General features: G+C 40.5%; 1 protein-coding gene across 2 annotated transcripts in view; it reads right to left on the bottom strand.

Annotated features, from left to right (window-relative positions):
* The window catches only part of UNC5C (unc-5 netrin receptor C), a 406,424-nt gene extending 398,191 nt beyond the window's left edge, over window positions 1-8,233 (bottom strand). The window contains exon 1 of one of the 2 annotated variants that reach the window (XM_058295247.2): window positions 7,202-8,233. In XM_058295247.2, the coding sequence (XP_058151230.1) occupies window positions 7,202-7,325 (124 nt within the window). In that variant the 5' untranslated portion in view covers window positions 7,326-8,233. The remainder of the gene's footprint in view (window positions 1-7,201) is intronic. The other variant, XM_058295243.2, reaches the window with a different exon arrangement.
* Between the last annotated feature and the right edge of the window lie 13,474 nt (window positions 8,234-21,707).

Below are 21,707 nucleotides of genomic sequence, written 5' to 3'. Positions count from 1 at the left end.
TTTCTTTGGGTTTTAATTGGAGATAACAGAAATAACCTATATTATAACAACAGTAAGGACAATGGTGATTTTGTCACTGGCTATCATTTTTAGGTTCTATAAAAGATAGTGAACACCATTTGTTAAATAGTATTGTTTGATCTCTTCTTGAAAGGATTTTTAAGCTCTTTAAATTCCAAAGAATTTGTTATTTTATACAACTAATATACTTTACCCCTATACTACTCTTTTATATTGTATAGTATTATACACACTAGTTTTCTTGAGTTTTGAAAAAAATGCATTTCTATTCCTGAACATATTTGGCTTATAATGATGGCAGATGCATTTTAATATGCAATCACTACTCTGTTTTTATTGGAAACAAATTTCACATACAAGGTTTTCCTTCTGAATAGAAAAACAAAGGAGAAGACTTAATAAATTATGCTTGAGTTCAAGCAATCCATGATTAAATAATCAAGACACTGACTAAAACTGAGAAATGTTAGCATTCATCAATAAACTTGTTAAATGTGATGAGGGAGTTTCTGTTGTTTAATGTCCATAGGTAGAAGAGGAGATAATACATGTTCATCTACATGAGGCATTTTTATAGCTTTTGTAATTGCTGAGAAATGAAACTAGCCACAGGATACACATGACAAAATAATTAATGAAGATTAAAAAAAAAACCTAACTTCACAACATTTTAAAATAAATAAGACCAGTAACTCTGGAGTTAAATTTGATTAATCAATTTCCTCTGTTAACATGATTCTTTTGAGCCTCAGTATTTTAAGTAAAAACTCTAATAGGCACATCATTATAGTGATGCCTCACCTGGCTCCCTTACTCTCACTTTCCACTACCTTCTTGGCAATGAGGTATAGATGGTTGTTTAATTAAAAGAGGGTATTCCCCAAACACTGGATTTTTCAGATGTTATACCTCACTTTTGCCACACAAAGCACTTTTGAATCACTGCTCACTGCTAATAAAAGGTATACTGACATAAGGACAACTATCTGCATATTTGGCACTTTCAAAGCTATAGGCCTATTTCTAAAGTATAACTTTAATTAATGTCACAGTAAACTTTAACACTATAAACTCCATGTAGAAAGCTAGATATGTTTTAAGTACTCTCTAAATCTGGAAACCCTGATTGTATATTCCGATGATAGCAGTGCTCAAAATGAGAAACTACATTACAACTTCAAGCGAAAACTTTTGTTACTTCTGAAATGGTAGCTCAGTATTTTCTAATATTTTGTTTATAAAGAATACAAATACCTGAACTATAATACATGTTTTGAGTTTGCATGAAAAGGCAAAAATTCTTTTGACAGTTCCAAACAAGCAGGTAAGGAGGATTTTAAAAGTTTACTATTTCCGATTTTGTTAGCTCATACAAGTACTATTATAAAATGGCTTACATTAAAGTATCCCCAAATTTGGAGAAGGCAGATATTTAGAATAAGAGGAACAATAAATTACTCAGTTACAGGATTTCATTTTAAGAACTAGAAAAAGGAGACACTGGTGTTTTAATACTACTCAAGACAAACTTACTCTACTTCTAAGAAGTAGCATTAAAGACAATAGCACTGAATTTCTGTGCATAAAACATCCTTGAGGGCTATGATTCATATAACTCTACTTCACAAACACATAAGTGATAACATACAAATAAAAAATGAAAATCAAAGAAGCATCGACAGATAGGTATAAGAAGTCAAGTTAAAAGAAAGTGGAGACTCTGTAATTACAGAACCAGACAATAATAAAAGCAGAACGACAATTTAGTAGGAGAAAGAGCTGTCTCAATCCTACCACCTTTTAAATAACATAAAAAAATGGCACAAATCTCTAGTTGTATCATAAGGGTTTTGCAGGAAAGCAACATTTGCAACAAACAAGCAAACAACTGACAATAATCATTTAACAGTTAGAAGTATATTAAGTGTAAAATGTTCAAAACATGTGTTACTTAGATTATCCATGCTAGTCTATATTATGACCCCAAAATTATATGAATAAGTGAAAGAACTGATGAATTTACTTAGCCTTCTAGTTTTCTATGTTTCTTTGTGTTATTTTAACACATGTTCAATCATGTCATTTTGACTGTACACTTGGGTCAATTTTCTTTTAAAGAAAAATTGGTGACATTTCCATAAAGGGCTGATTTTCCCCAAATCCTTATCAGAACTTTTGGATCTGGAAATTTGTTTTTTCCCCCACAGAAGTGCTTATGGACCTTCAATATTCCTTGTAAAGATAGGAAGTCAGGACTTAACTGATGGTGACTTAACAGAGCATATTTAGAACTGGTATTAAGTTCATTTTCTCAGACAAAGCAGAAAGGGAGCAATGAGGCTATGGAAGGGAGAGAGTTCCACAAACTGTTCAAACTACCACACACTGCTCAGGAGTTTGCAGCATACGTTGGAGCATCTCCTGACAGCTCCATTTGTCACTTTTGGGGAAGCACTGTCTGTCTGCAGCAATCCCCACTCTGAGCTCAGAATCACTAACAATTTCTTTAGCCTCTAAGCTTTCTTTTCCGGTGGCTTAAAACTTGAAACCAAAGGATAATATTTACTTTTTGTATGCCAGGCATTACCCTGAATGCTTTAGATGCATGCTTTATATGAATTAATTAACTCAATCCTTTTATGACCTATAGTGCCTATAATCCCCAATTTACATGTGAGGAAACTGCGGCAAAGAGAAAGTAAGTAAATCACAACATCAACAAAGCTAGGAAGTGGTGGAGGCAAAATTCTAAAGCATTGGTAACCATTATCCTGAACTCAAAAATGGGTACGCATTCACTCGCAGCCTTTAGCTTCTGCTCCCCGAAGACAGACCAAAAATATATTAAACCTAATTAAAATACAGTTGCAATGTACACACAGCTTCAGGAACATCCACTTCCAACCAAATCACTGCGCTTAAGTCTTTTCACGTAGAATTTGGAGCCTGCACTACCACTCCCACTAGAGCTAAAGAACCTAGACCTATGTTTACCATCGTGGACACCAGAACATAGAAAATATATTTCAGACAGTGACCTATAATTATATGCTTTTACATCTCCCTTCCTTGAAGGCTAAAACTGTCTTGTTCAACACTGTGTTGCTAACACACAGCACAGAGCCTGGAATATAATAAGTACTCAATAATTGTTGAAGAACTTAACCTCTTGGATAATACTTTATCCCAGAGTTAATGTGCCTAACTTGTGGGAAAATATGAACCGGATTGTTTTAAATTGCCACAAACACAGAAGTCAAACTGAAAAGATATAGTCTAATACTGCATTGCAAGAGCACTGCCTCAATCCCCACTCCCTCCCTTTTTCCCATTATCTTCCAGAAGTGGTTGCAGCCTGTAATTTTAATGTTTCTACTGAGAGTGACTCCCTCTGCTGCTCCGGAAAAGCCATGACCTAAATCAGAAAAGTGCTAAATGCAGTTAAGGCCTAATAGAGCACACTCTTGTTTGCACTAATTGGAAAACCTAGCATGCATTAGAGAATAGTTATTTTTAAGACTCGACAATAATTCTGAATAAGCTAAGAGGGTTTGCCTAGTAGAGTTGATGCCTAGTTCAATGCCCTAGGGGGTTTGCTTAAAATAGATAAGTATGAATTCTGATTAGGATAGCAGGCTCCCAAACTCCAATGAGAGGTGCTAGAGGAATATGTCATGTTTAACTTTGAATCCCCAATATTAAGAACACAAGTGGTCAGAGAGTGAATCAGGGTCTGTTATAATCTAATGATTCCTCACTCTGTAAGTACTTGAAAGTTTGTTCTCTGAGTGAGGCATTTTAAGCATTTCCCAAGCTAGAATACCTGAGGATTTTTTTTTCTGAACAAAGATAAACTAGCCTACTTTTCCTTATCACAATTTCCAAATGTGAATTCACGAATTTTTTCTGCCCTAAAAGTGGAAAAATACATGGTAGAATTTTAACAAAATTCAGTTGTTTTCAATGCCAATTGTCTCTTTGTCTGATACCAACATTGATAGAGGCATGCAAGTAATTTTACCCTGTAATAGGGTATACAATTTGGTTTTTTAAAATATTATAAATTAACTTAAGATGATTGAGAATTATTTCAATATGATTAGAGTCTTCAGACATTTTTTCTTCAGAATTTGGTGGTGGTAACACTCATAACACTAGTTGGTGCTAGCTAAGCAGAATATCAAGGCAATGTAGTCCAGAATTAACATGCATTTATAAAACAAGAGGGTACTAATTCTGAAGCACAACTGATCAAACACACACCTACACACCTACACACACACACACATTCCCTTTCCTAGTAAAATCTTTCATTCTTGGAAGTCAGAAGCACCGCAAATTCCCTGGAGGAAGGAGTTCCCAGCAATCCTGAATGAAACAATTAGGGCCGAGCCAGAAATAAGAAATTTGTTGCCTAAAGCTTGGAGAATTTCCCAAGGACCTGTTTAAAATAGTTGCTGTCTTTTTTTAAACCACAGCGACAAAACTCAGTTCAGTCAAAAGTAAGACTCATTCTGGTTTTTTTTTTTTCCTTTCTTTTTTTTTTTTTTTTATCTTAAACATCTGTTGTTTTCTTGGGTATCTATGAAGAGATATATTTTCCAAAACTTCTAATTTTTCCAGTACTTCAAAACAGACTAAAAGCCATATCCTCATTGTAAAGGGCTTAAATTAACTTTCTCATCTTAATAACAAATGTGCTTCCATTCATAAAAATAATTCATTTCCTTCTCTAAATCCTCAGCACATGAAAATGATACCTGAGGAAGCAACAACATCTTTCATTGTCCCAGGGTTCTAGTCTAAAGAGAGAGAGAAAGAAGAAGAAATTAAAAAGAAAAGGAGATCTGAGGACCAGACCGTTATAAAATGTGTGATTCTGATTATACTAGTAGTTCAATGGTGTACAGGATGGGGAGGGTGGATTAGAGTAGTGCTGACAGCAGTGCATAGTAGTTGACAGAGTTTGGTGCTTTATACTTCCTGGGAATGCTAACAGATAACAGAAAAAGCTGGTACTCTTGAGCATGGAGAATAACAAAAAGATAAAAATGGTGGAATAGTGTATTTTATAGACTACAAGTTTTAAACATAAATGAAGAGTTTTGTTCACCAGGAACTAAACTAAGTAAATTAAACGGAGAAGAACTACAGCAAAATTCACACACCCCCAACAGAATATACATTTTACTTTTCCACTTATGATCAGAAGAGTAGTTTCAATCCCAGTCTTTGGCTTGCCTGGTTTATAAGAAGAAAACAAAAGTGAAGAGCAAGGGTTCGGTTTCTATCCGGAGTGTCTTTTCTTTTAATCTTTTCAGTATTAATCCATTTACAATCTCCTGTTTGATTATCTTTATTGATCGTCTTTTCTTTTACCGGGTCTTTTTAATTTGGCTGTTTAAGCTCTCAGCAGAGATCCTATCTATTGTTTGGCATCTTTGGGACTTTAACTTGTCCTTTTCCCAAACAGCCCTCTCACATAGCCCTTTCTCCCCCAATCATGGCTCAGTCCTTTGTGCGCCCAATAACAGCAGGAGAATTCCACAGGGAGTTACATAGGGAGTTGATTCCGAGATTCATCAGGTTGCTCATTTAAGCTTCCAAATGGCCCCTGTGTCTAAGCGCCCTGGGCTGCTTCTCTGAGTACCTCTACCCAATTTCAAGAAATCTACCAAAAAACGCACTTGATTCTCACTGGGGACTCCTTTGTAAAACGCACAAAACTGATCTCTGGAAGTGTGCAGGGGCGGGGGAGCAGGGCAGAACCTCGGCGATGGGAGGCTTCAAGGGAAGGAAGGATTTATGAGCTTGGCCACTTAGAGGGGCAGCAGTTAAATTTACTCCCGAAGTAGCTATCGCTAATTTACAAAGCCTTGCTAATCACATACCTCCCCACGCCGACCACACTCGCCTTGGCTCTGCTTTCCGCTCCACTACCATCGTCCCCGCCCACAACGTTTCTCGCAGATTGGAAGGAATTTAGTCGGGAAACGCCAGTCTAAGCATCACCGGGGAGTTAGGGCTACAGCCGCGTCTCCTCGGCTCTGCGAATTTAGAAAGTGTAACCGGGGATAGGGGGAGGGTAACTCCTTGAATTGCAAGGGAAGGCTGCATAAGCTTCCTCCACACACCCAGGAAAACATGTGCTGCCTTCCCCGAGCCGGCGACCATCACAGAGGCAAGCGAAAGGACCCAGGTGGGCGCTGGGCTTGGTCACCCGGACCTAAGAAGACTCCGGAGGAAGCAGCATTGGCGCTTTACTACCCCTGTCCCTTCCACTTAAGTTTCCAGGCTCCGAAGGACCGAGAACTATCGCTACCACTTCAAACTAGGGAGAAGAGAAGGGAGCTGGGCGATCAGTCCCACTGCCTCCTCCCCAACATTACCCACCTCCAACTCACGCACACTCTGCTCCCAACCCGCCTTTGGGGGGCCCCGAGGACTTATTTTAAGGCTCAGGCACGTTAAAATAAAATGTTAGAGTAACAAACTGGCGGGCTGTCCCGGAGAGTTTCAGATTTGGTTTGAACCGCCAGTCTCCCCAGCTCTCTCCATCCCCAGTTAGGAGGTTGTTGCGGGGGAAGTAACAGTGGAGGCATTCACACTGCACGGCCTGCCGCGGAAAGAGGCGCAAGTTCCAGATGGCAATCTGTCTCACTGTGCCCCGAGCAGCATCCTAAGGGCATCGACGTTTGTTGGTGCTTCTCTGTAATGGACACATTTCCTTAGCAGAGCGCCGTCCAGCGTCTGGCTCGCACAGAGACGCACTGAGGATCCCGCAACCCTAGAAGTGGCACAGCTAGTGGAACCTCTGCCCACCATGTGCATCAGTGGAATGTCACAGAACCACAGCACCAAAAGCGTCCAATGCTTCTTTTACAACAACGTGCGGGTGCCGAGCAGAAAATGAAAGACACCCCAGAAGCCCACATGCCCAGAAACGGATAGGATACAGGTCCACACACTTCGTGCGTCCTGGTCCACCCGTGCCCGTCTGGGAAAATAGGTTAAAATAAATACGAATAATCAAAGCTTTTTGAGTAGTTGTAAAGTGGAATTTAGAGTGGGTTTCCAGGTGAGAGCAAGAGGGAGAAGTCAGAAGAACTAGGGAGGAACAGAGAAAGGAGAGAAGGAAGAACCAAGGGAGGTGGCTGCGGAGCCTAGTGGATCCCCTTACCTTGAGCGGCCGAGCCGGTGCCGCTGGCGCTGAGCAGGGCCAGGGCAGGTAGCACAAGCATTTGCAGCATGTATCCCAGTCCCAGCCCGCAGCGGGCCGCTGTCGCCCGCAGACCTTTCCTCATCTCCGACAGAGGAGTGCCCGGGGGGAACAACACAGAGAGACGCGCGAACAGCGGAAAGCCCTCACTGGGCAGCAGCTGAATCCACACACCGCCAAGAAGTCAGAAGAAATCAAGGTAACCAAGCTCCACAGTAACACTTTCTCAAAGGGCAGGGGCCCAAAGGGGGTGGAGAGGAGACGCCGAGGAGGAGTTTGAAGGTTCCTCTCTTCCTGTATCTTCTAAACGGGGTTTCCCGCGAGTGGCTACCCTGACCCCACTTGGGAAGTCCGCAGAAGCACCCGGCGGCCACCTCCTTCGCTCCCGCCAGCAGCAGGAGCAGCCGCAGCTCCGCCGAGCGCCAAGCCTGGACTGCTCTCCGGGTCCCCTCGCCCGTGCGGAACACACACAGGCACCAGAGTGGGTGGGGGAAGGAGAAGTGGGAGGTGGAGGGAGCGAGGGAGGGAGCTTGGGTACCGTGAGGCGCTCCCCTCTCCAATCTCAGTCCTCTCACGCGGACAGAAAGGCGACTCGGCTGCCGCTGCTAGTGGCCAAGGAGTGTCACCTCCTAATGTGGGGCGCCCAGGCGGCGGCGCGGCGGGCTCTGGAGGAGGAGTGGAGGGCGCAGCCCAACTCCGCTGGGGTTGGAAGCGGCGGCGGGAGCGCGCCCGTCCGCGTTATGTAAGCGAGGGTTGGCGAGGGATGCGCGCCCAGCGCGGGAGGTGGAGGGCGGTTGCTCGTCTCCTCGCGGCAGCCCAGGCCGGCGAGAGCTGCGGGCAGAGTCCGCTGTGGGTGGTGGGAGCGCTCCCGCCTCCTGCCGCGCGCCAGTCCTGGGCTCCGGGAGTGTGGCGGGCGCGCCCCAGGCCACTGGGCTGTATCCAGGGGAGCTCAGCCGGCCGCCTGCCACCCTCCCCAAGGCGCTGGCCGAGCCTGAACCAGACTCTCCGGGATTGGACTTGCTCTATGACTTTGGGTATCGCGGTAAAGATTAAGCCACTCGTGGGTTCGAGCCGATGTCCTACTTGATGAGGAAGAATGCGTGAAGCTTTCGCGGCGCCCCAGCCCGCCGCTCTCCTGGGCTTGTCAGCGCCACGCAGACTGCTTTATGCACAGGGCGCCTTTGACTTCTGTGCGGTGGAACAGAAACTAAAAGCTAAATGAAAATTCGTTCTTCAACAGTGCTTTCTTTGCGTGTATCTTGCTGGCTGGCAAGGTTGAGTACGTAAAGAGTGGTGAGATGATACTTGAAAGACTCTCCCAGAAATAATACACAACAAAATTTGCAGATACTCAAAGTGATGATGGAACCGATGGCATGTTTTCCAAATTCCTAACAGCTTGTGTAAGGACTCAAACTACTATGATTCTTGTTATTTTTAAATTTTCTCTGAGAAAGAATTGTCTGGGTAGCTAGGCTGTGGATCCCAGGTGAAACGAGGAAGGAGGAATGTAAGAATGGGTGGGTAGAATAAGGAAAGGCTAGACAAAAGGAAAGCGAATGAATTAGAAGGTCAGTGCAAACTATAGCAGCTAAGATTCTAGGAAGAAGAAAACCATGTTCCAAGATTGGTACCTTTGTAAATTAATAATAAATAAATCATATATCAGGGAAATGTTAAGTTCTGGATGCCAAGTGGGGTACGAGCACACGCATGACCACACACATGCACCCTCTGGCTTCGGTCGTAAGTGCTCCTCTAACCCTGAGCGGGTCAGGTGATCTTTGCATGTATCAGCTTCTTCATCTGTGAGATATTTTATTAGATAATTTCAAAGTTCTTTTCAGTTCTAAAATTTCATTCTTCTGTCTACACAGCTGCATGTAAACCTCTAGCCAGTAAGACCTCTCTTAGATGAGCTTGATAGTTGTTATGGCAAAGGCATTGACAAATCTGGCCGTTTCCTATCTCTATGGAGGTGCTGCTTGCCATGCAAAAATCTCTTCTTTGCTCTCTTGGGTTTCCCCATTCCAAGAATTATCCTAATGTTGCGGTAAGAGGGTGGATTCTAATGCCAGCCTGCTGGATTCCATCCTTACCATTTCCAATTACTAGAGGACTGTTAATGAACAGTAAGTCGAGGTGCCCCTGCTTCTGAATCTGTAAAATGGGTCTTACAGCAGTACCTATTTTATAGGGTTGTTGCGAGGATTAAATGAGTTAAACATGATGTGCCTGGCCCATAAAATAGTTAGCTGCTGTTCTTACAATTGAATAAAGATCCCAATCATTATCATGGTATCTAGAACAGTGCTGACCAGTAGAACTATCTGTGCTAAGGAATATATTGATACCCTTGCTATCCAAAATGGCAGTCATTAGACACATGTGGCCATTGAGAACTTGAAATTTGGCTAGAGTGACTGAGGAAATGAGTTTTAAATTAATTTAAATAGCCACATGTGGCTAGTGGCTACCATGTTGGACAGTATAGACCTAGGCCACATGTTAGTCATTTTGACAATGACAACAGAAGGGATTATGATACTTCATGTTTGCCTTTAAAAATTTTCCAAGGAAAAATAGTAAGAATGAAATCTCCACACATATTATCCTATTAACATCAAACACTTAATCGTTTATTCTTTTACCATTCTTTTCCAACTAGAATTTAACTCTTTTAAAGCAGAGACTTTGCCTTGTTCATTTCATTCCCAGTTCCTAACACAGAGCCGGATATTTCATTGGTACTCAATCAGTATCTGTAGGTTAATTGCCAAAAAGGCTAACCAGGGGAAAATCCTTAGAGTTTAGGAGAGATAAAGAAGGTTCAAATTGTCAAATCATCCTGTTTGAAATTGAGACAATTCTCAATTCTCAATGACAGATACTATATGAAAGTAATTCCTTGAAATCGAGAGTAAGAGATAAGGGGGGAAGTAGTTCAATACGGAAATTCAGCCTAAAGAAGGCAGGAGAATGGTTTTAGAAATTGTATGCAGAGTTGAGATGGAAAAGGGAGAGAACACAAGAATAGGAGAAGTGTCAGCAACATGGGTCAGCTTTACCAGGCAAGTTGCCAACAATCTGTGGTTGTAGATGAAACTTGCCTTGTGTGTTAACCTCCTGTCTAGTTTTTAGTGACTGTCACATTTTTTCTTCTTGAAAGAGATAATGCAGTGTTGCCTAGGTTCCTGAGTATAGGCTTACTGACTTACTTCACTTGGATCTGGATTCAAATGTCACTGCTTAGACAGCCCTTCTCTGACCAGCTTACCTCATACAACATCTGCCCCATCATTCCTAATTACATTTAACTTCTTTGATTTTCCAATAGCACTACAACTATCTGTGAATGTATGTATGTGTGTATGTATGTGTATGTATATGTATGTATAGATCTACACTCCAATAGGATACACACTTTCAAAGGGAGATTTTTTTTCTGTTACATTCATAGCTCCATAACCTTAAACTAGAACATGGTCTGGCACATAGTAGGTGGTCAATAAACATTCACTGAATATTGAATGGATAAATGAGAACCAATAGATTTTAAAACCAATATAAGTCCTTGATTAAAACTTTTTTTTTCCCTAACATTTTCAAATTATGAATAGGCTTAGCTAGTTGTTGAATAAAATCAAGTTTGGACAAATTTCCACCAAAAATTAATCTGACTATGACTTTTTCAGGGTCGGAATACTGCAGGTGTTTAAGGAACAGACGTGAAATTCATCTCATTTTGAAAAACAAAAAGCTTCATTTAAATCCATATACAAGGGCTTCCTTTTTCTTGGCTGCAGTAAGTGGAGAATTAACTCTGGGATAATAAATCCCAGTGACAGGTGCTAATGGGAATTAAGCATGCAAATCCCCTGCATATCCCTCCAGAAATCTACACCCAAAAAAAGTATGCTATTTAGCATGTAGGGTGCTTCGTAATAATATTTACTCTAAACCAGTTTGGAAAAAGTTTCCAGCTTAAGGCTTAAGAAATAAAAAAATACTGAAAAATGTGTTTTAATTATGAAAATAATATTTTCTTTCACTTTGTCTCTCTCATTATATGACTGGTTCTCCACTTTTTACAATTTTTATCCTGTATAAAAAGTAAGTCTTTATATGAAAGATATTGTTAACTGGAAACATTGAAGAGGGAGGATTTTAATGAATAAAGAGCATGGCACTGAGGAAAGTCTATTTCTAACTGGGCATTGGAGAGCAAGAGACATCAGGTAACATTATAAATAGACACCCTCTAAGGAAAGTCAGGTGATCCAGATTCCATCAGGTCAACCCCTTCTCTGGCTCAGTGTACAGAAGGCAATTTGGCCTGCCACAAACCTATAAACTCTGGGGCTTTATGTTTTTATTAATTGTATTAGACAAGGTCCTTTTGGTCGCAAATGATAGAAGCCCAGCTAAAATCAGCTTAAGCAAAAAATGAACATTTATTACTTCATGTAACTCAAAAGTCACAAATAAAAAGAGCTGTTTTAATAATGACTAACAGTTATTGATCACTCCCTGTGTGTCAGACACTGTTCTAAGCTCCTTCCATGTGAGAATTCCATCTAATTCTCACAGTGCGGATTAAAGGAAAGTACTCCAGGCAAAGTACTATTAGTATTCCCAGTTTACACACAAAAAAGCTAAGGCAAGAGTGGTTAGGTAACTTAGTCCAAGGTCACACACTGCCGGGGGAGGGGGGGCGGGGGGAGAGGAGCCGCTGGAGGCCTCTGCGACTTCTCTCGGGGGCTCTGAGGTGTGGAGGGCGCACGGAAAGAAACTCGCGGAGACAGGCTGATGGCACAAGTCTGGTTTATTCCGGAAGGGTACACACTTTTATAGGGCTTAGGGTGGCGTGTAGGGTTCTGATTGGCTTAAGCTAAAGGCGACTTGTGGTTGGTTGCTGCAAGCAGTTACTAGGGACGGGGGCAGATATCAGGTTAGCTCTGCTATCTATAGGGACGGGGATTGGTTGGGGACTGCATGGAGAGATTTGATAGGTGCAGACGGGTACTGCTTCCTGATAGGTGGTTGTAAGCAGTTGCTAGGCAGAGGGCAGGCGGAGAGGTTAGGAATGGGGGAGGGGAAAGGGGAAGTGAGAGCCGACCAGGTGTTAGGCTAGGCGGGAGATAGTGGGAGGCGACCGTTATTGATGTATCTTGCCCGGGTAGGCTGAGGGCGCTTTGCCCATACCAGGCTGAGGGCGTGGTCGCCCATTCCAGCCACCCTGCTTGCCCGGGTAGGCTGGGGGCGTGATCGCCCGTTCCAGCCACCCTGAACTGCGGCTTCAGGCTGTGCGCACGCCTGTTGCCGGGTCGGCTTAGTAACGTTGGTTTGCACTCCCACAACACACAGTTACTATTTTTAGTGTCAGGCTGATTTCAGGGGTTATGCTTTAAAAGCAGGACCTTAAACACTGGTAACAGGACTTTGCCCCTTACCCCCTCGGTCTCCTGTTTCTGCTCTCTTTTGATCTGGATTCTTCTCAGGACCTTGATTTCCACACTGGACCAACAAAATGCCAGAACTATATCCCTAGCTTGTCTTGGGGCACATGCCTGTACATCTGCTGATCACTACGGGCAAAGAATGGGGTGTAGTGAATGGCATGGCCTGGGTCCTGTGCCAACTTCTGACAACTGAAAATTTGGATTGAAAATGTAGAGAAAGTCTTCCCCAAAAGAAGAATCCATGTACTAGAAAGGAAGATGAATCAATACAGCAGAATTTATGCCAAGAGAATGGATGTAGGGCAGACAAAACAAGATTCCTATTCCATTGTATATGGGGAAGAATGGGTTCTTCTCCAGCCTTGAGGGATACTGCATATCACTGTAGCAAATGAAGATCATTGGCAGAGAAGAGCTGAAGAAGAGCTGCATATAGATCACTCTTTTCATTAATTGCCTGGCAGAACTGAGTTCCTGTCCATTCTATTCCATTCTGAAAACTGTCATTTATCCCCTATTATACTTGCGACTCTGTTCCAGGATCCTGTCTTTGTACAGGAAAGGTTTACCATCTAACAGACAATATAGATTAATAAACACAATAATTCTAAATAAAGACAAAAATGTTTTGGGAATATAAGGGCATAAGAAAATTATACCTAGGAGATGCTGTCTTACCTAGAAGTAATATTTAAGCAAGATATATCAGTAATGGTATGTTTAGGATAAGGGTTTTTTATCTCTAAAATAAGAAATCTTATCAGTAAGAAGTCCAGGGCCACTAGGGAAGTTCAGTTATATTCCTTCTTGTCTTGGCTCCGTGTTCCATATTGTGTGGGCTTCCTATGGTGCTTGATGGCTTTTCCACAGCAGGCATCATGTTCCACTTTCCTGGTAGGAAGAAGTAAAGGATGACCCAAGGGGATGCAGCTAAATTAGATGCTTTACAAACAACTTCTCTGGAAGTCTCCAGTCCAACCTGTGGATTTTCTCAATGGCCTCTTGCATGACCAGTCGAGACCAACCAATAACTGGTGACGGATAAGAAGAAAGGTGCTGTGAATGCAAAATGGATCATTGTGGTAGGTTGATTTGTTTACCTACAACAAATTCATGTTCTTAATCTTTTTTTTTTAAGTGAATTTTTTCTTTCCCTACCCCACCTCCACCCCACCCCTGCCCTGCTGTTTTTACTGTCAGTGTCCATTTGCGGTGTGATCTTCTGTATCTATTTCGCTCTTTTTTTTGGTCTCTAATCTTGTCTTTTTTCTCTAGGATTCACTGGGATTCAATCCTGGGGACCTCTGATGTGGAAAGAGGTTCCCTGTCAATCATGCCACCTCAGTTCCTGGTCTCTGCTATGCTTCACCTTGACTCTCCCCTTTGTCTCTCTTTTGCTGCATCATCATTTTGCTGCATGATTTACTTGTGCAGGCTCTGGCTCACCACATGGGCACTGGCTTGCTGTACAGGCACTGGCTCAGCACATAGGCACTCACACAGGCACTTGGCTCACCATGCGGGCATTCTGCTCTCCACGTGAGCACTCACATGGGAACTTGGCTCACCGTGTGGGCACTGGCTGACCACACGGGTGCTGGCTCGCAATGCAGGCACGCTTTTTCTTTTTTTCTTTTTCACCAGGAGGCCCCAGGGATCAAACCTGGGTCCTCCCATATGGTAAGCAGAGGCCTTATCACTTGAGCTACATCTGCTTCCCATGTTCTTAATCTTAATCCTTGCCCTTTTGAGTGTAAACCTATTGAAAACTGGACTTTTTGAAGATGTTATTTTTAGTCAAGGTGTGGTTCAACTAAATCAGGGTTTCTTAATCGATATTAGTGGAAGCCTTTTAAAGAGAAGGAATTGGAAGCCAGAAGTTGGATAAGGGCACACATCCAGAAGCTGGAAGTCAGTGGAAACTGGAAGAGCTGCCCCAAGGAAAGGAGACATCATCATGAGCTGGAAGGCAGAGATACAAGCCAAGGAACTGCAAGGATTGCCAGTAGCCAGCACCAAAACACTACAGATTGCGGGAGAATGCAAGTTTTGAAGGTACAATTTTTGGACTTCTAACCTCAAAAGCATGAGCAAATGAATTCCTATTGTTAGCCAAATCAGTTTGTGGTATTTGTAATAGCACCTCTGGCAAACTAAAACAATTATCCACAATGGATACAACTCGGTTGGAGAGGAAGGCCAAGGGGAAGACACAAGAAGAAAGACATGAAGACAGGAAATTACAGACTATATTTAGAGAATTTTATTAGGAAGATAGAAAGAAGCTTCTTTTTCCTTTGGTTGAGTAAAGAGGAGTGGCATGCTTCCTATCACAGTGAAAAATAAAATTTGAGCACACTTCATTAGTCCGTCCACTAGAGTGTATTTATTGAACTTTTTTGGAAGTGTGTAGAATTTGGATAATGTTTTCTCCTTAAGGAGTTTTATGAATGAGAGTAGAGATAATATTTAACTAAAAGAAACAAAGCAACAGGGAAGGGAGAAAGAAAGGAAGGGAATAAGTAAGGAAGGATGGAAAGAATAAAGGAAAAAGAGAAAAACAAATAAAAAGAAAGGGGAGTAGGGAAGATAGGTAAACTGAGAGATGGAAGGAAGGAAAGAAGGAAAAAAGAAAGTAAGGAATAAAGAAAAAGAAGAAAGAAGAAATAAAGAGGAATAAACTCCAGTGAAATTTCTGCATTTGGGTAGCTTGCTGTACTTACTATAAAGGGAATAAAACAATGAAAAGCTCAATAAAAGTTATAAGGAAAAAATAAAATATGTAATTCAAAAGAAGATTACAGGGGATAGATATTATAATTATTGCTTACTAAAGCTTTTCAATTATCTCATTTTATTTTAAATTTATCTGCAAATTGGACCATGGTGGTTTTTCTCATTTAACCTACTGGAAAAACAAGATACTTTATGGAACACTGTAAGGACCCTGAATCAGGAAACACAGATTTAACTGCTCCCTTTCTAACTTATTGGCTCAGAAATTCCTGTAGCTCTTCACACTATAGTTTCTTTGTCATAAAAGAGAGTAATCATATAAACACATAAAGATACTGTAAGATGAAATGTGTTGTGAAAGTGCTTTGTGATGTGTCTATACTTAAGACATTATTATGACAAGGTATGTTATATATTGTCCTTTATACTTTGTCTGTGTAATTGTATTAGTTAGCCAAAGGGGTGCTGATGCAAAGTAACAGAAATCTGTTGACTTATAAAAGGTATTGATTTGGGGTAAAAGCTTCTAGTTACAAGGCCCTAAAGAGTCCAACTCAAGGTACCATATGAGGTCATTTCTCACCCAACATTGTTGCCACATGTTGAAGCAAGATGGTGGGCAGTCTCTGCCTGGTTTCTGCCTTGGCTGCTAAGCTCCTCTGTTCTTTTTGGCTGCAAAGTTTCAGACAAACGGTTCATCTCTCCCCAGGACCACAGGATCAATGTTCTCTCCTCTTCTGTGTCTATGGAGCTCACTCTCTTCTTTTGTGTGTCATCTTGAGTGAGTGTCCATTTATGTCAGCCCATCAAGGGGGTGGGAACCTAATCTGAGTTACACCCTGCTGACATGGTTGAGTCAAAGCCCTAATATTTTTTTTAATATGCTTCATTTATTTTTAAAAGATATTTAAATTACATAAAATGTTTAAATAAGTCAGGATTCTCATTTGCCCTACTCCTCATACCCGCCACCCTTCTCCACGTCAACAACTTCTTTTGTTATTGTGGTACATTCATTGCAATTGATGAACACATTTTGGAACATTGCCACCAATCATGGATTATAGTTTACATTGTATTTTACAGTCTCCCCCACTCAATTCTGTAGGTGATGGCCATATATATAATGACCCGTATGTGCCATTGCAATGTCACTCAGGACAATTCTGAGTCCTGAAATTGCCCCCATATTACACCTCTTTTGTCACTCTCCCTGAATTCAGCACCTCCAGTGAACACTGTCTCCACATCAATGATATAATTTCCTCCATTGCTAGAATCACAATAAGTCTACAATAGAATACCAGTAAGTCCACTCTAGGCCATATTTTATTCCCCAATCTTGAGGATTCTGGGATGGTGATGCACACTCCACCTCCAATTGAGGAGGGATTCTGTCCCATATGCAAAGCCCTAATCTTAACGCAATTTAATCAAAGACATCTCAGCTGAATCTATTACAATCAAAGGGTATCATGACCAGAGAAACAGACCCTACAAATCTAATCTCTTTTTTGAATTCATACATAACCCCAAACTGCCACAATAATCATCAAAGAATAAGATTAGTGATTGTGTCTTTCTATACATGAATTATACTACCCTGGATTAAACTTTGGAGCTATTCTCAATATCTCCCTCTCTTTTTCTCACATCTATTCAAGTAATGAGTCCATCCAATTTTAATTCTTAAAAGTCTCTAAGATCTATTCTGTTATTTCCAGCCCCATGTTATAGTTGCATTTTCCACATGGACTCTAGGAATTACTTCTTTAGTAGTCAATCTACCCTCACATTCCAATCCGAACTCTCCATAATCCCCCAGTATGATCTTCTAAAATGCAGACTTTGTCATTTTACTTTCTATAAACTTCTTAAATGCTTCCTCATTGTCTTAGAACTCCTTTCCTGAAGTCTATTACCAGGAACTCTTGCTGTTAAAAAGGGGGGCTCTGTAGTAAACATAGTATGGAAAAATTACATTCTTCTTAATTTTAACTCCTTCCTTCATAGACATACACAAGTATACCCTTTGCCTTTTTTTTTTAGAAGATTTATTTTTTATTTATTTCTCTCCCGCCACCTCCCACCCCGTTGTCTGCTGTCTGTGTCCATTCATTGTGTGTTTGTTCTTCTGTGTCTGTTTGCATTTTTGTCAGGGCACTGGGAATCTGTGTCTCCTTTTTGTTGTGTTATCTTGCTGCATCAGCTCTTTGTGTGTGTGGTGCCATTCCTGGGTAAGCAGCACTTTTTTGTGTGTGGGGAGCTCTCCATGCAGGGCACACACCTTGCGTGTGGGGCTCCCCTATGCGGGGGACATGCCTGCGTGGCACGACACTCCTTGCATGCATCAGCACTGCGCGTGGACCAGCTCAACATATGGGTCAGGAGGCCCTGGGTTTGAACCCTGGACCTCCCATATAGTAGGTGGATGCTCTATTAGTTGAGCCAAATCCACTTCCCCCTTTGCCTTTTGCCTTTGCAGTGCATTGCAGAGTGCAATACACTTCCCTACCTCATTAATTGGTAACCTTAGCTATGGGACTGGCTTTTGCCCACGAATGTGAGCACACACAACAGTGTGCCAGTTGCTCACTGAAGCTTCAGAGGCATTGTATGCCTCTATTCATTTTCATGTCCTCTTGCAATTAGTCATGAGAAGAATGTTCTCTAGATGGCCAGAAGTCCAGGGTAGATGAGAGATACATAGAGAGACCTGGAGCCTGCTGGTTGATGCCTAGAGCCTGAATCCAGGCCACCTTATCCAAATTGCAGCAGATCCAATAAACTATGAGCAAGGAAAAAAATGCTTGTTGTTTTAAGCCACTGAGTTCTGGGGCAATTTTTTAATACAGCATTATTTCAGCAAGAGGTATCTGATATACTTAGAGTTAAAAATCATGCTCTCAGATTAAGTTCAAGACAAATCAGATGACAGTTTCCTCTGTGGAGTTAATACACTGGTAGAAAATAAGATGGAGTAGAAGACAAAATAGAGTTACTGTGAGAAGTTCCTGAGAGAGGTATGGCTACAGGACTCCAGAGATGAGAGAAAAGATCGATTACTTCACCATGGAGAGAGGATCAGCAGATTCTTTAATGCAAGCATATTGCACCTGGGCCTTGAAAGACAAATAGAATTTGTATTTGTTGAGATGGAGAGAGCATTTCATGAAGAATAAACAACCAGAGCAAAGGCAGGAAAGAAGGGTGGGATATGTATGGTAAATATTGAGTGGCTTCGTTTAGAGGCATAACCCATTCTATTTAATATTATTACTAACTAGAATTTCTTAAAATTATAAGAGCTACTATTTTGAACATTCATTAGGCAACCACTTTGTTAAGTCAAACATCTTGCTAAGTAAACATATATATGTTCATTTGAAACATGCAACCATTCTGTGTCTGAAGCGGGTCCTTTTACTATCTTCATTTTATGTATGAAGAAACTGAGCCTTAGAGGTGTTAAGTAATTTGTCTCTTATAAACTAGGCAGACACTGAACCTGAGTTTTGTTAGATCCAGCAAAATACCAAGAGGAAAATTGGAAAAGGAAGGTAGGCAAAAATTTCCTTCTCATGAAATTTCTCACGAAAGTCTTCAGTTCATTTGCTTTGTGGTCTGGACTCCATTAAGTATATACCAGACAGCTAGCAAAGGTCTTGGAGCAATGAGCCAGTGCCATGGTCATGTCTTGCAGCAGTTTTCAAAATGGATTAAAGTGGGAAGAAAAATCACAGAGTGTCCATTTAGTATTCTATTCCAATAATCAAGATGAGAAATAGTGAAAGCCTGAATTTAAGTAGTAGAAATCAGAAACAAGTGAAAGGTAGGTATACATGATGCCCAATTTGGATGGTAGTTACTACTTTCAGAGTACAGTATGAAAAATTTGTTTTATTAAGTATTCATGATAAAATTAAGATGAACTTTACAACCCTGAAAAACTACTTGCAACAATAAACTACCTTCAGCTTAATTAAAGGCAGTAACGAATTAGAGATAAGATTTAAAAGATAGAGGGACTCATTAATTTCTTAGGACTACCTGTGTTCAGTGGGGTTTGAAGTAAATTGTTCAAGCAATATTGATTATATAGCCAGAGGATTTGTTTCTCATGGTCTCTGACACTGTGCCTGGCATAGAGAGGGTAATCAACAAATATTTTTAAAGAAAGGAGTAATGTAACTTACAAGGAATTTTATAATATGTAACCTAAATCAGTAGTTACATATTGGACCAAATATTTTTTTCCTAAATTTATTTATAAGTTGTTTTGTTTTGTGCTTCATCTTATGGAAATGTGCCAGAAATTATGGTCTGGAATTCAGCCACAAAATCCTTTTAATTATGTGTAATTGTATGGAAAACAATACTGTTAAAATACATATAGTTCAGTCAAAAAACAAAACATAATTTATAATTAAATAAAACAGAAATCAAAACATTTGGTCTTTGTGTTTCAGGGGTAATAAAGAACCATGAGGAAGAAAATGCAAAATGTTTTTGAGTTTATTTCATGGTATTTTTAACAACTCTCAAGAATGAAGCCATTCTTTCTACTCCATGTCCAATTTCTATGGAAATAGGTCAACTTCATTATTTTCTTTTATAAGTTATTGCACGCGTGTTAAAGTCTTGTGCTTATCTTGTAGGTATATATTTTTTGTTATTTGGTCAACAGATTTAAGTAAAAAGAAGAAGGAAGGTTTAAAAGGAATACATTTTTGATAAAATTGAGGGAAATAAAACCACAGGGAAAGAAAGAAGGAATAAAAAATTAAAGTAAGAACTTTCCAGAGGTATTTTAAACAAAACTGCATGAAATAAAAGTCATAGATTGAGAGGAAATTGATGGTGAGGAAGTAACAATCGTTCAGATACTTACCTACTTTGTCCACCAGGTGGCCCCACTGGCCAAGAACAGCCCGGTATTGCCTGAGTAGGGGTAAATGTGCAACCAAACATTTAGATTTGTGATTAATACAAATCAGGAATTCTTAAGGGTAAAGGACTTGCAATCAGTTGCTTACACGTTTAATGTGTTACTTCTCTAGACTTTAAGATTCTCAAAGAAGGACTTTATGGTACCATGGTAATATTTGAATTATCAGTATCATCTACCCTGATGCTTGAAGAAGACCCTAAGATTGGTGACATAATTTTTAAATTAATAAATAAGTGAATGGCCTAATAAATTTATGTTTATTTTAATTTTATAAATGCTATTTTTTGCTGTTGTCATTTATTATTTTACTCTTGAAAGGATCAGGAAAATCTCTTGATCATTATTATTCTCAAAAGCAACTTTCACTTTACATTTCTAAGCTAATGAAATCAAAGAAAGGATCTCACCCTTCATCAACTTTTCTGAGCGTCTGCTGACATGTATTTTTTGAAAATACAAGGAGATGATCTACAAGCAATGGTTTAATTTTCACTTTAATGACAAATCCAACCAAGGTTTGCAATTTGCTCTGGTTATGGTTTAGGGAGAATCTATTGAGTGAGCAAATTTGTGACTCTAGGATAGAGGGTCAAATAACTTGAGTAAAATTTATTTTAATGCATGCAAAGTTTAAAAATCTGTCAAGTGAGTTATTTTAGGAATGATGTTGGGGTCTGGCCATTGGGTCATGGTTGGTGTGGTTGGAACCTCCCCTCTGCCTCCATGTCCTGGGCATGATCAGCCACCCTTCTCCCAGTACTCAAGCCTAATCACAGCCTGCTACCTGGGAAATTGATACTTTCACGTCTCTTTGCTTTTGCTCATTATCCTTACTATACCTGAAATGTCCTTTCTCACTTGGCCAACCATTATGTTAGCCCAAATGTTAGCTCTTCTATAAAGCTTTGCTGAGTCCCACACCTGGAAGCACTCAAGCCATCTCTGATGTCCATATGCTTTTATAACACCTTCTTTTGATATATCTAGGAATATATAATATCTTCCTAATAAGATATAAGGTGTGTGAGATTTGAGCCCGTATCTCAGGCACCTTAGTCTTTGATTCAATAGCTCTCCATGTAATCTGCTTATGAGGGAGGGGGACTTATAAACTTCCAGTAGGTTAAGAGAAACCCTACTGGTTAAGAGGAGGAGCTCACAAGATCACCTCACTCAACATCAAGGGCCTCAGTAGAATAAATCAAAGGGGGAAATTATTTTGCAGTATGAGTCTTTGAATTCAATTTTGTATCAGAGAGATGTCAGAATGACCTTAATAAAATGTGATACAAAGGTAAGCACTGGTTTGAAAGCCAAG

The sequence above is a fragment of the Dasypus novemcinctus genome, chromosome 1 (assembly GCF_030445035.2).
Source record: "Dasypus novemcinctus isolate mDasNov1 chromosome 1, mDasNov1.1.hap2, whole genome shotgun sequence".
NCBI classification, from domain to species: Eukaryota; Metazoa; Chordata; class Mammalia; order Cingulata; family Dasypodidae; genus Dasypus; species Dasypus novemcinctus.
The sequence above is the reverse complement of the archived record's forward strand: the minus strand, read 5'-3'. Positions and strand labels throughout refer to the sequence as shown.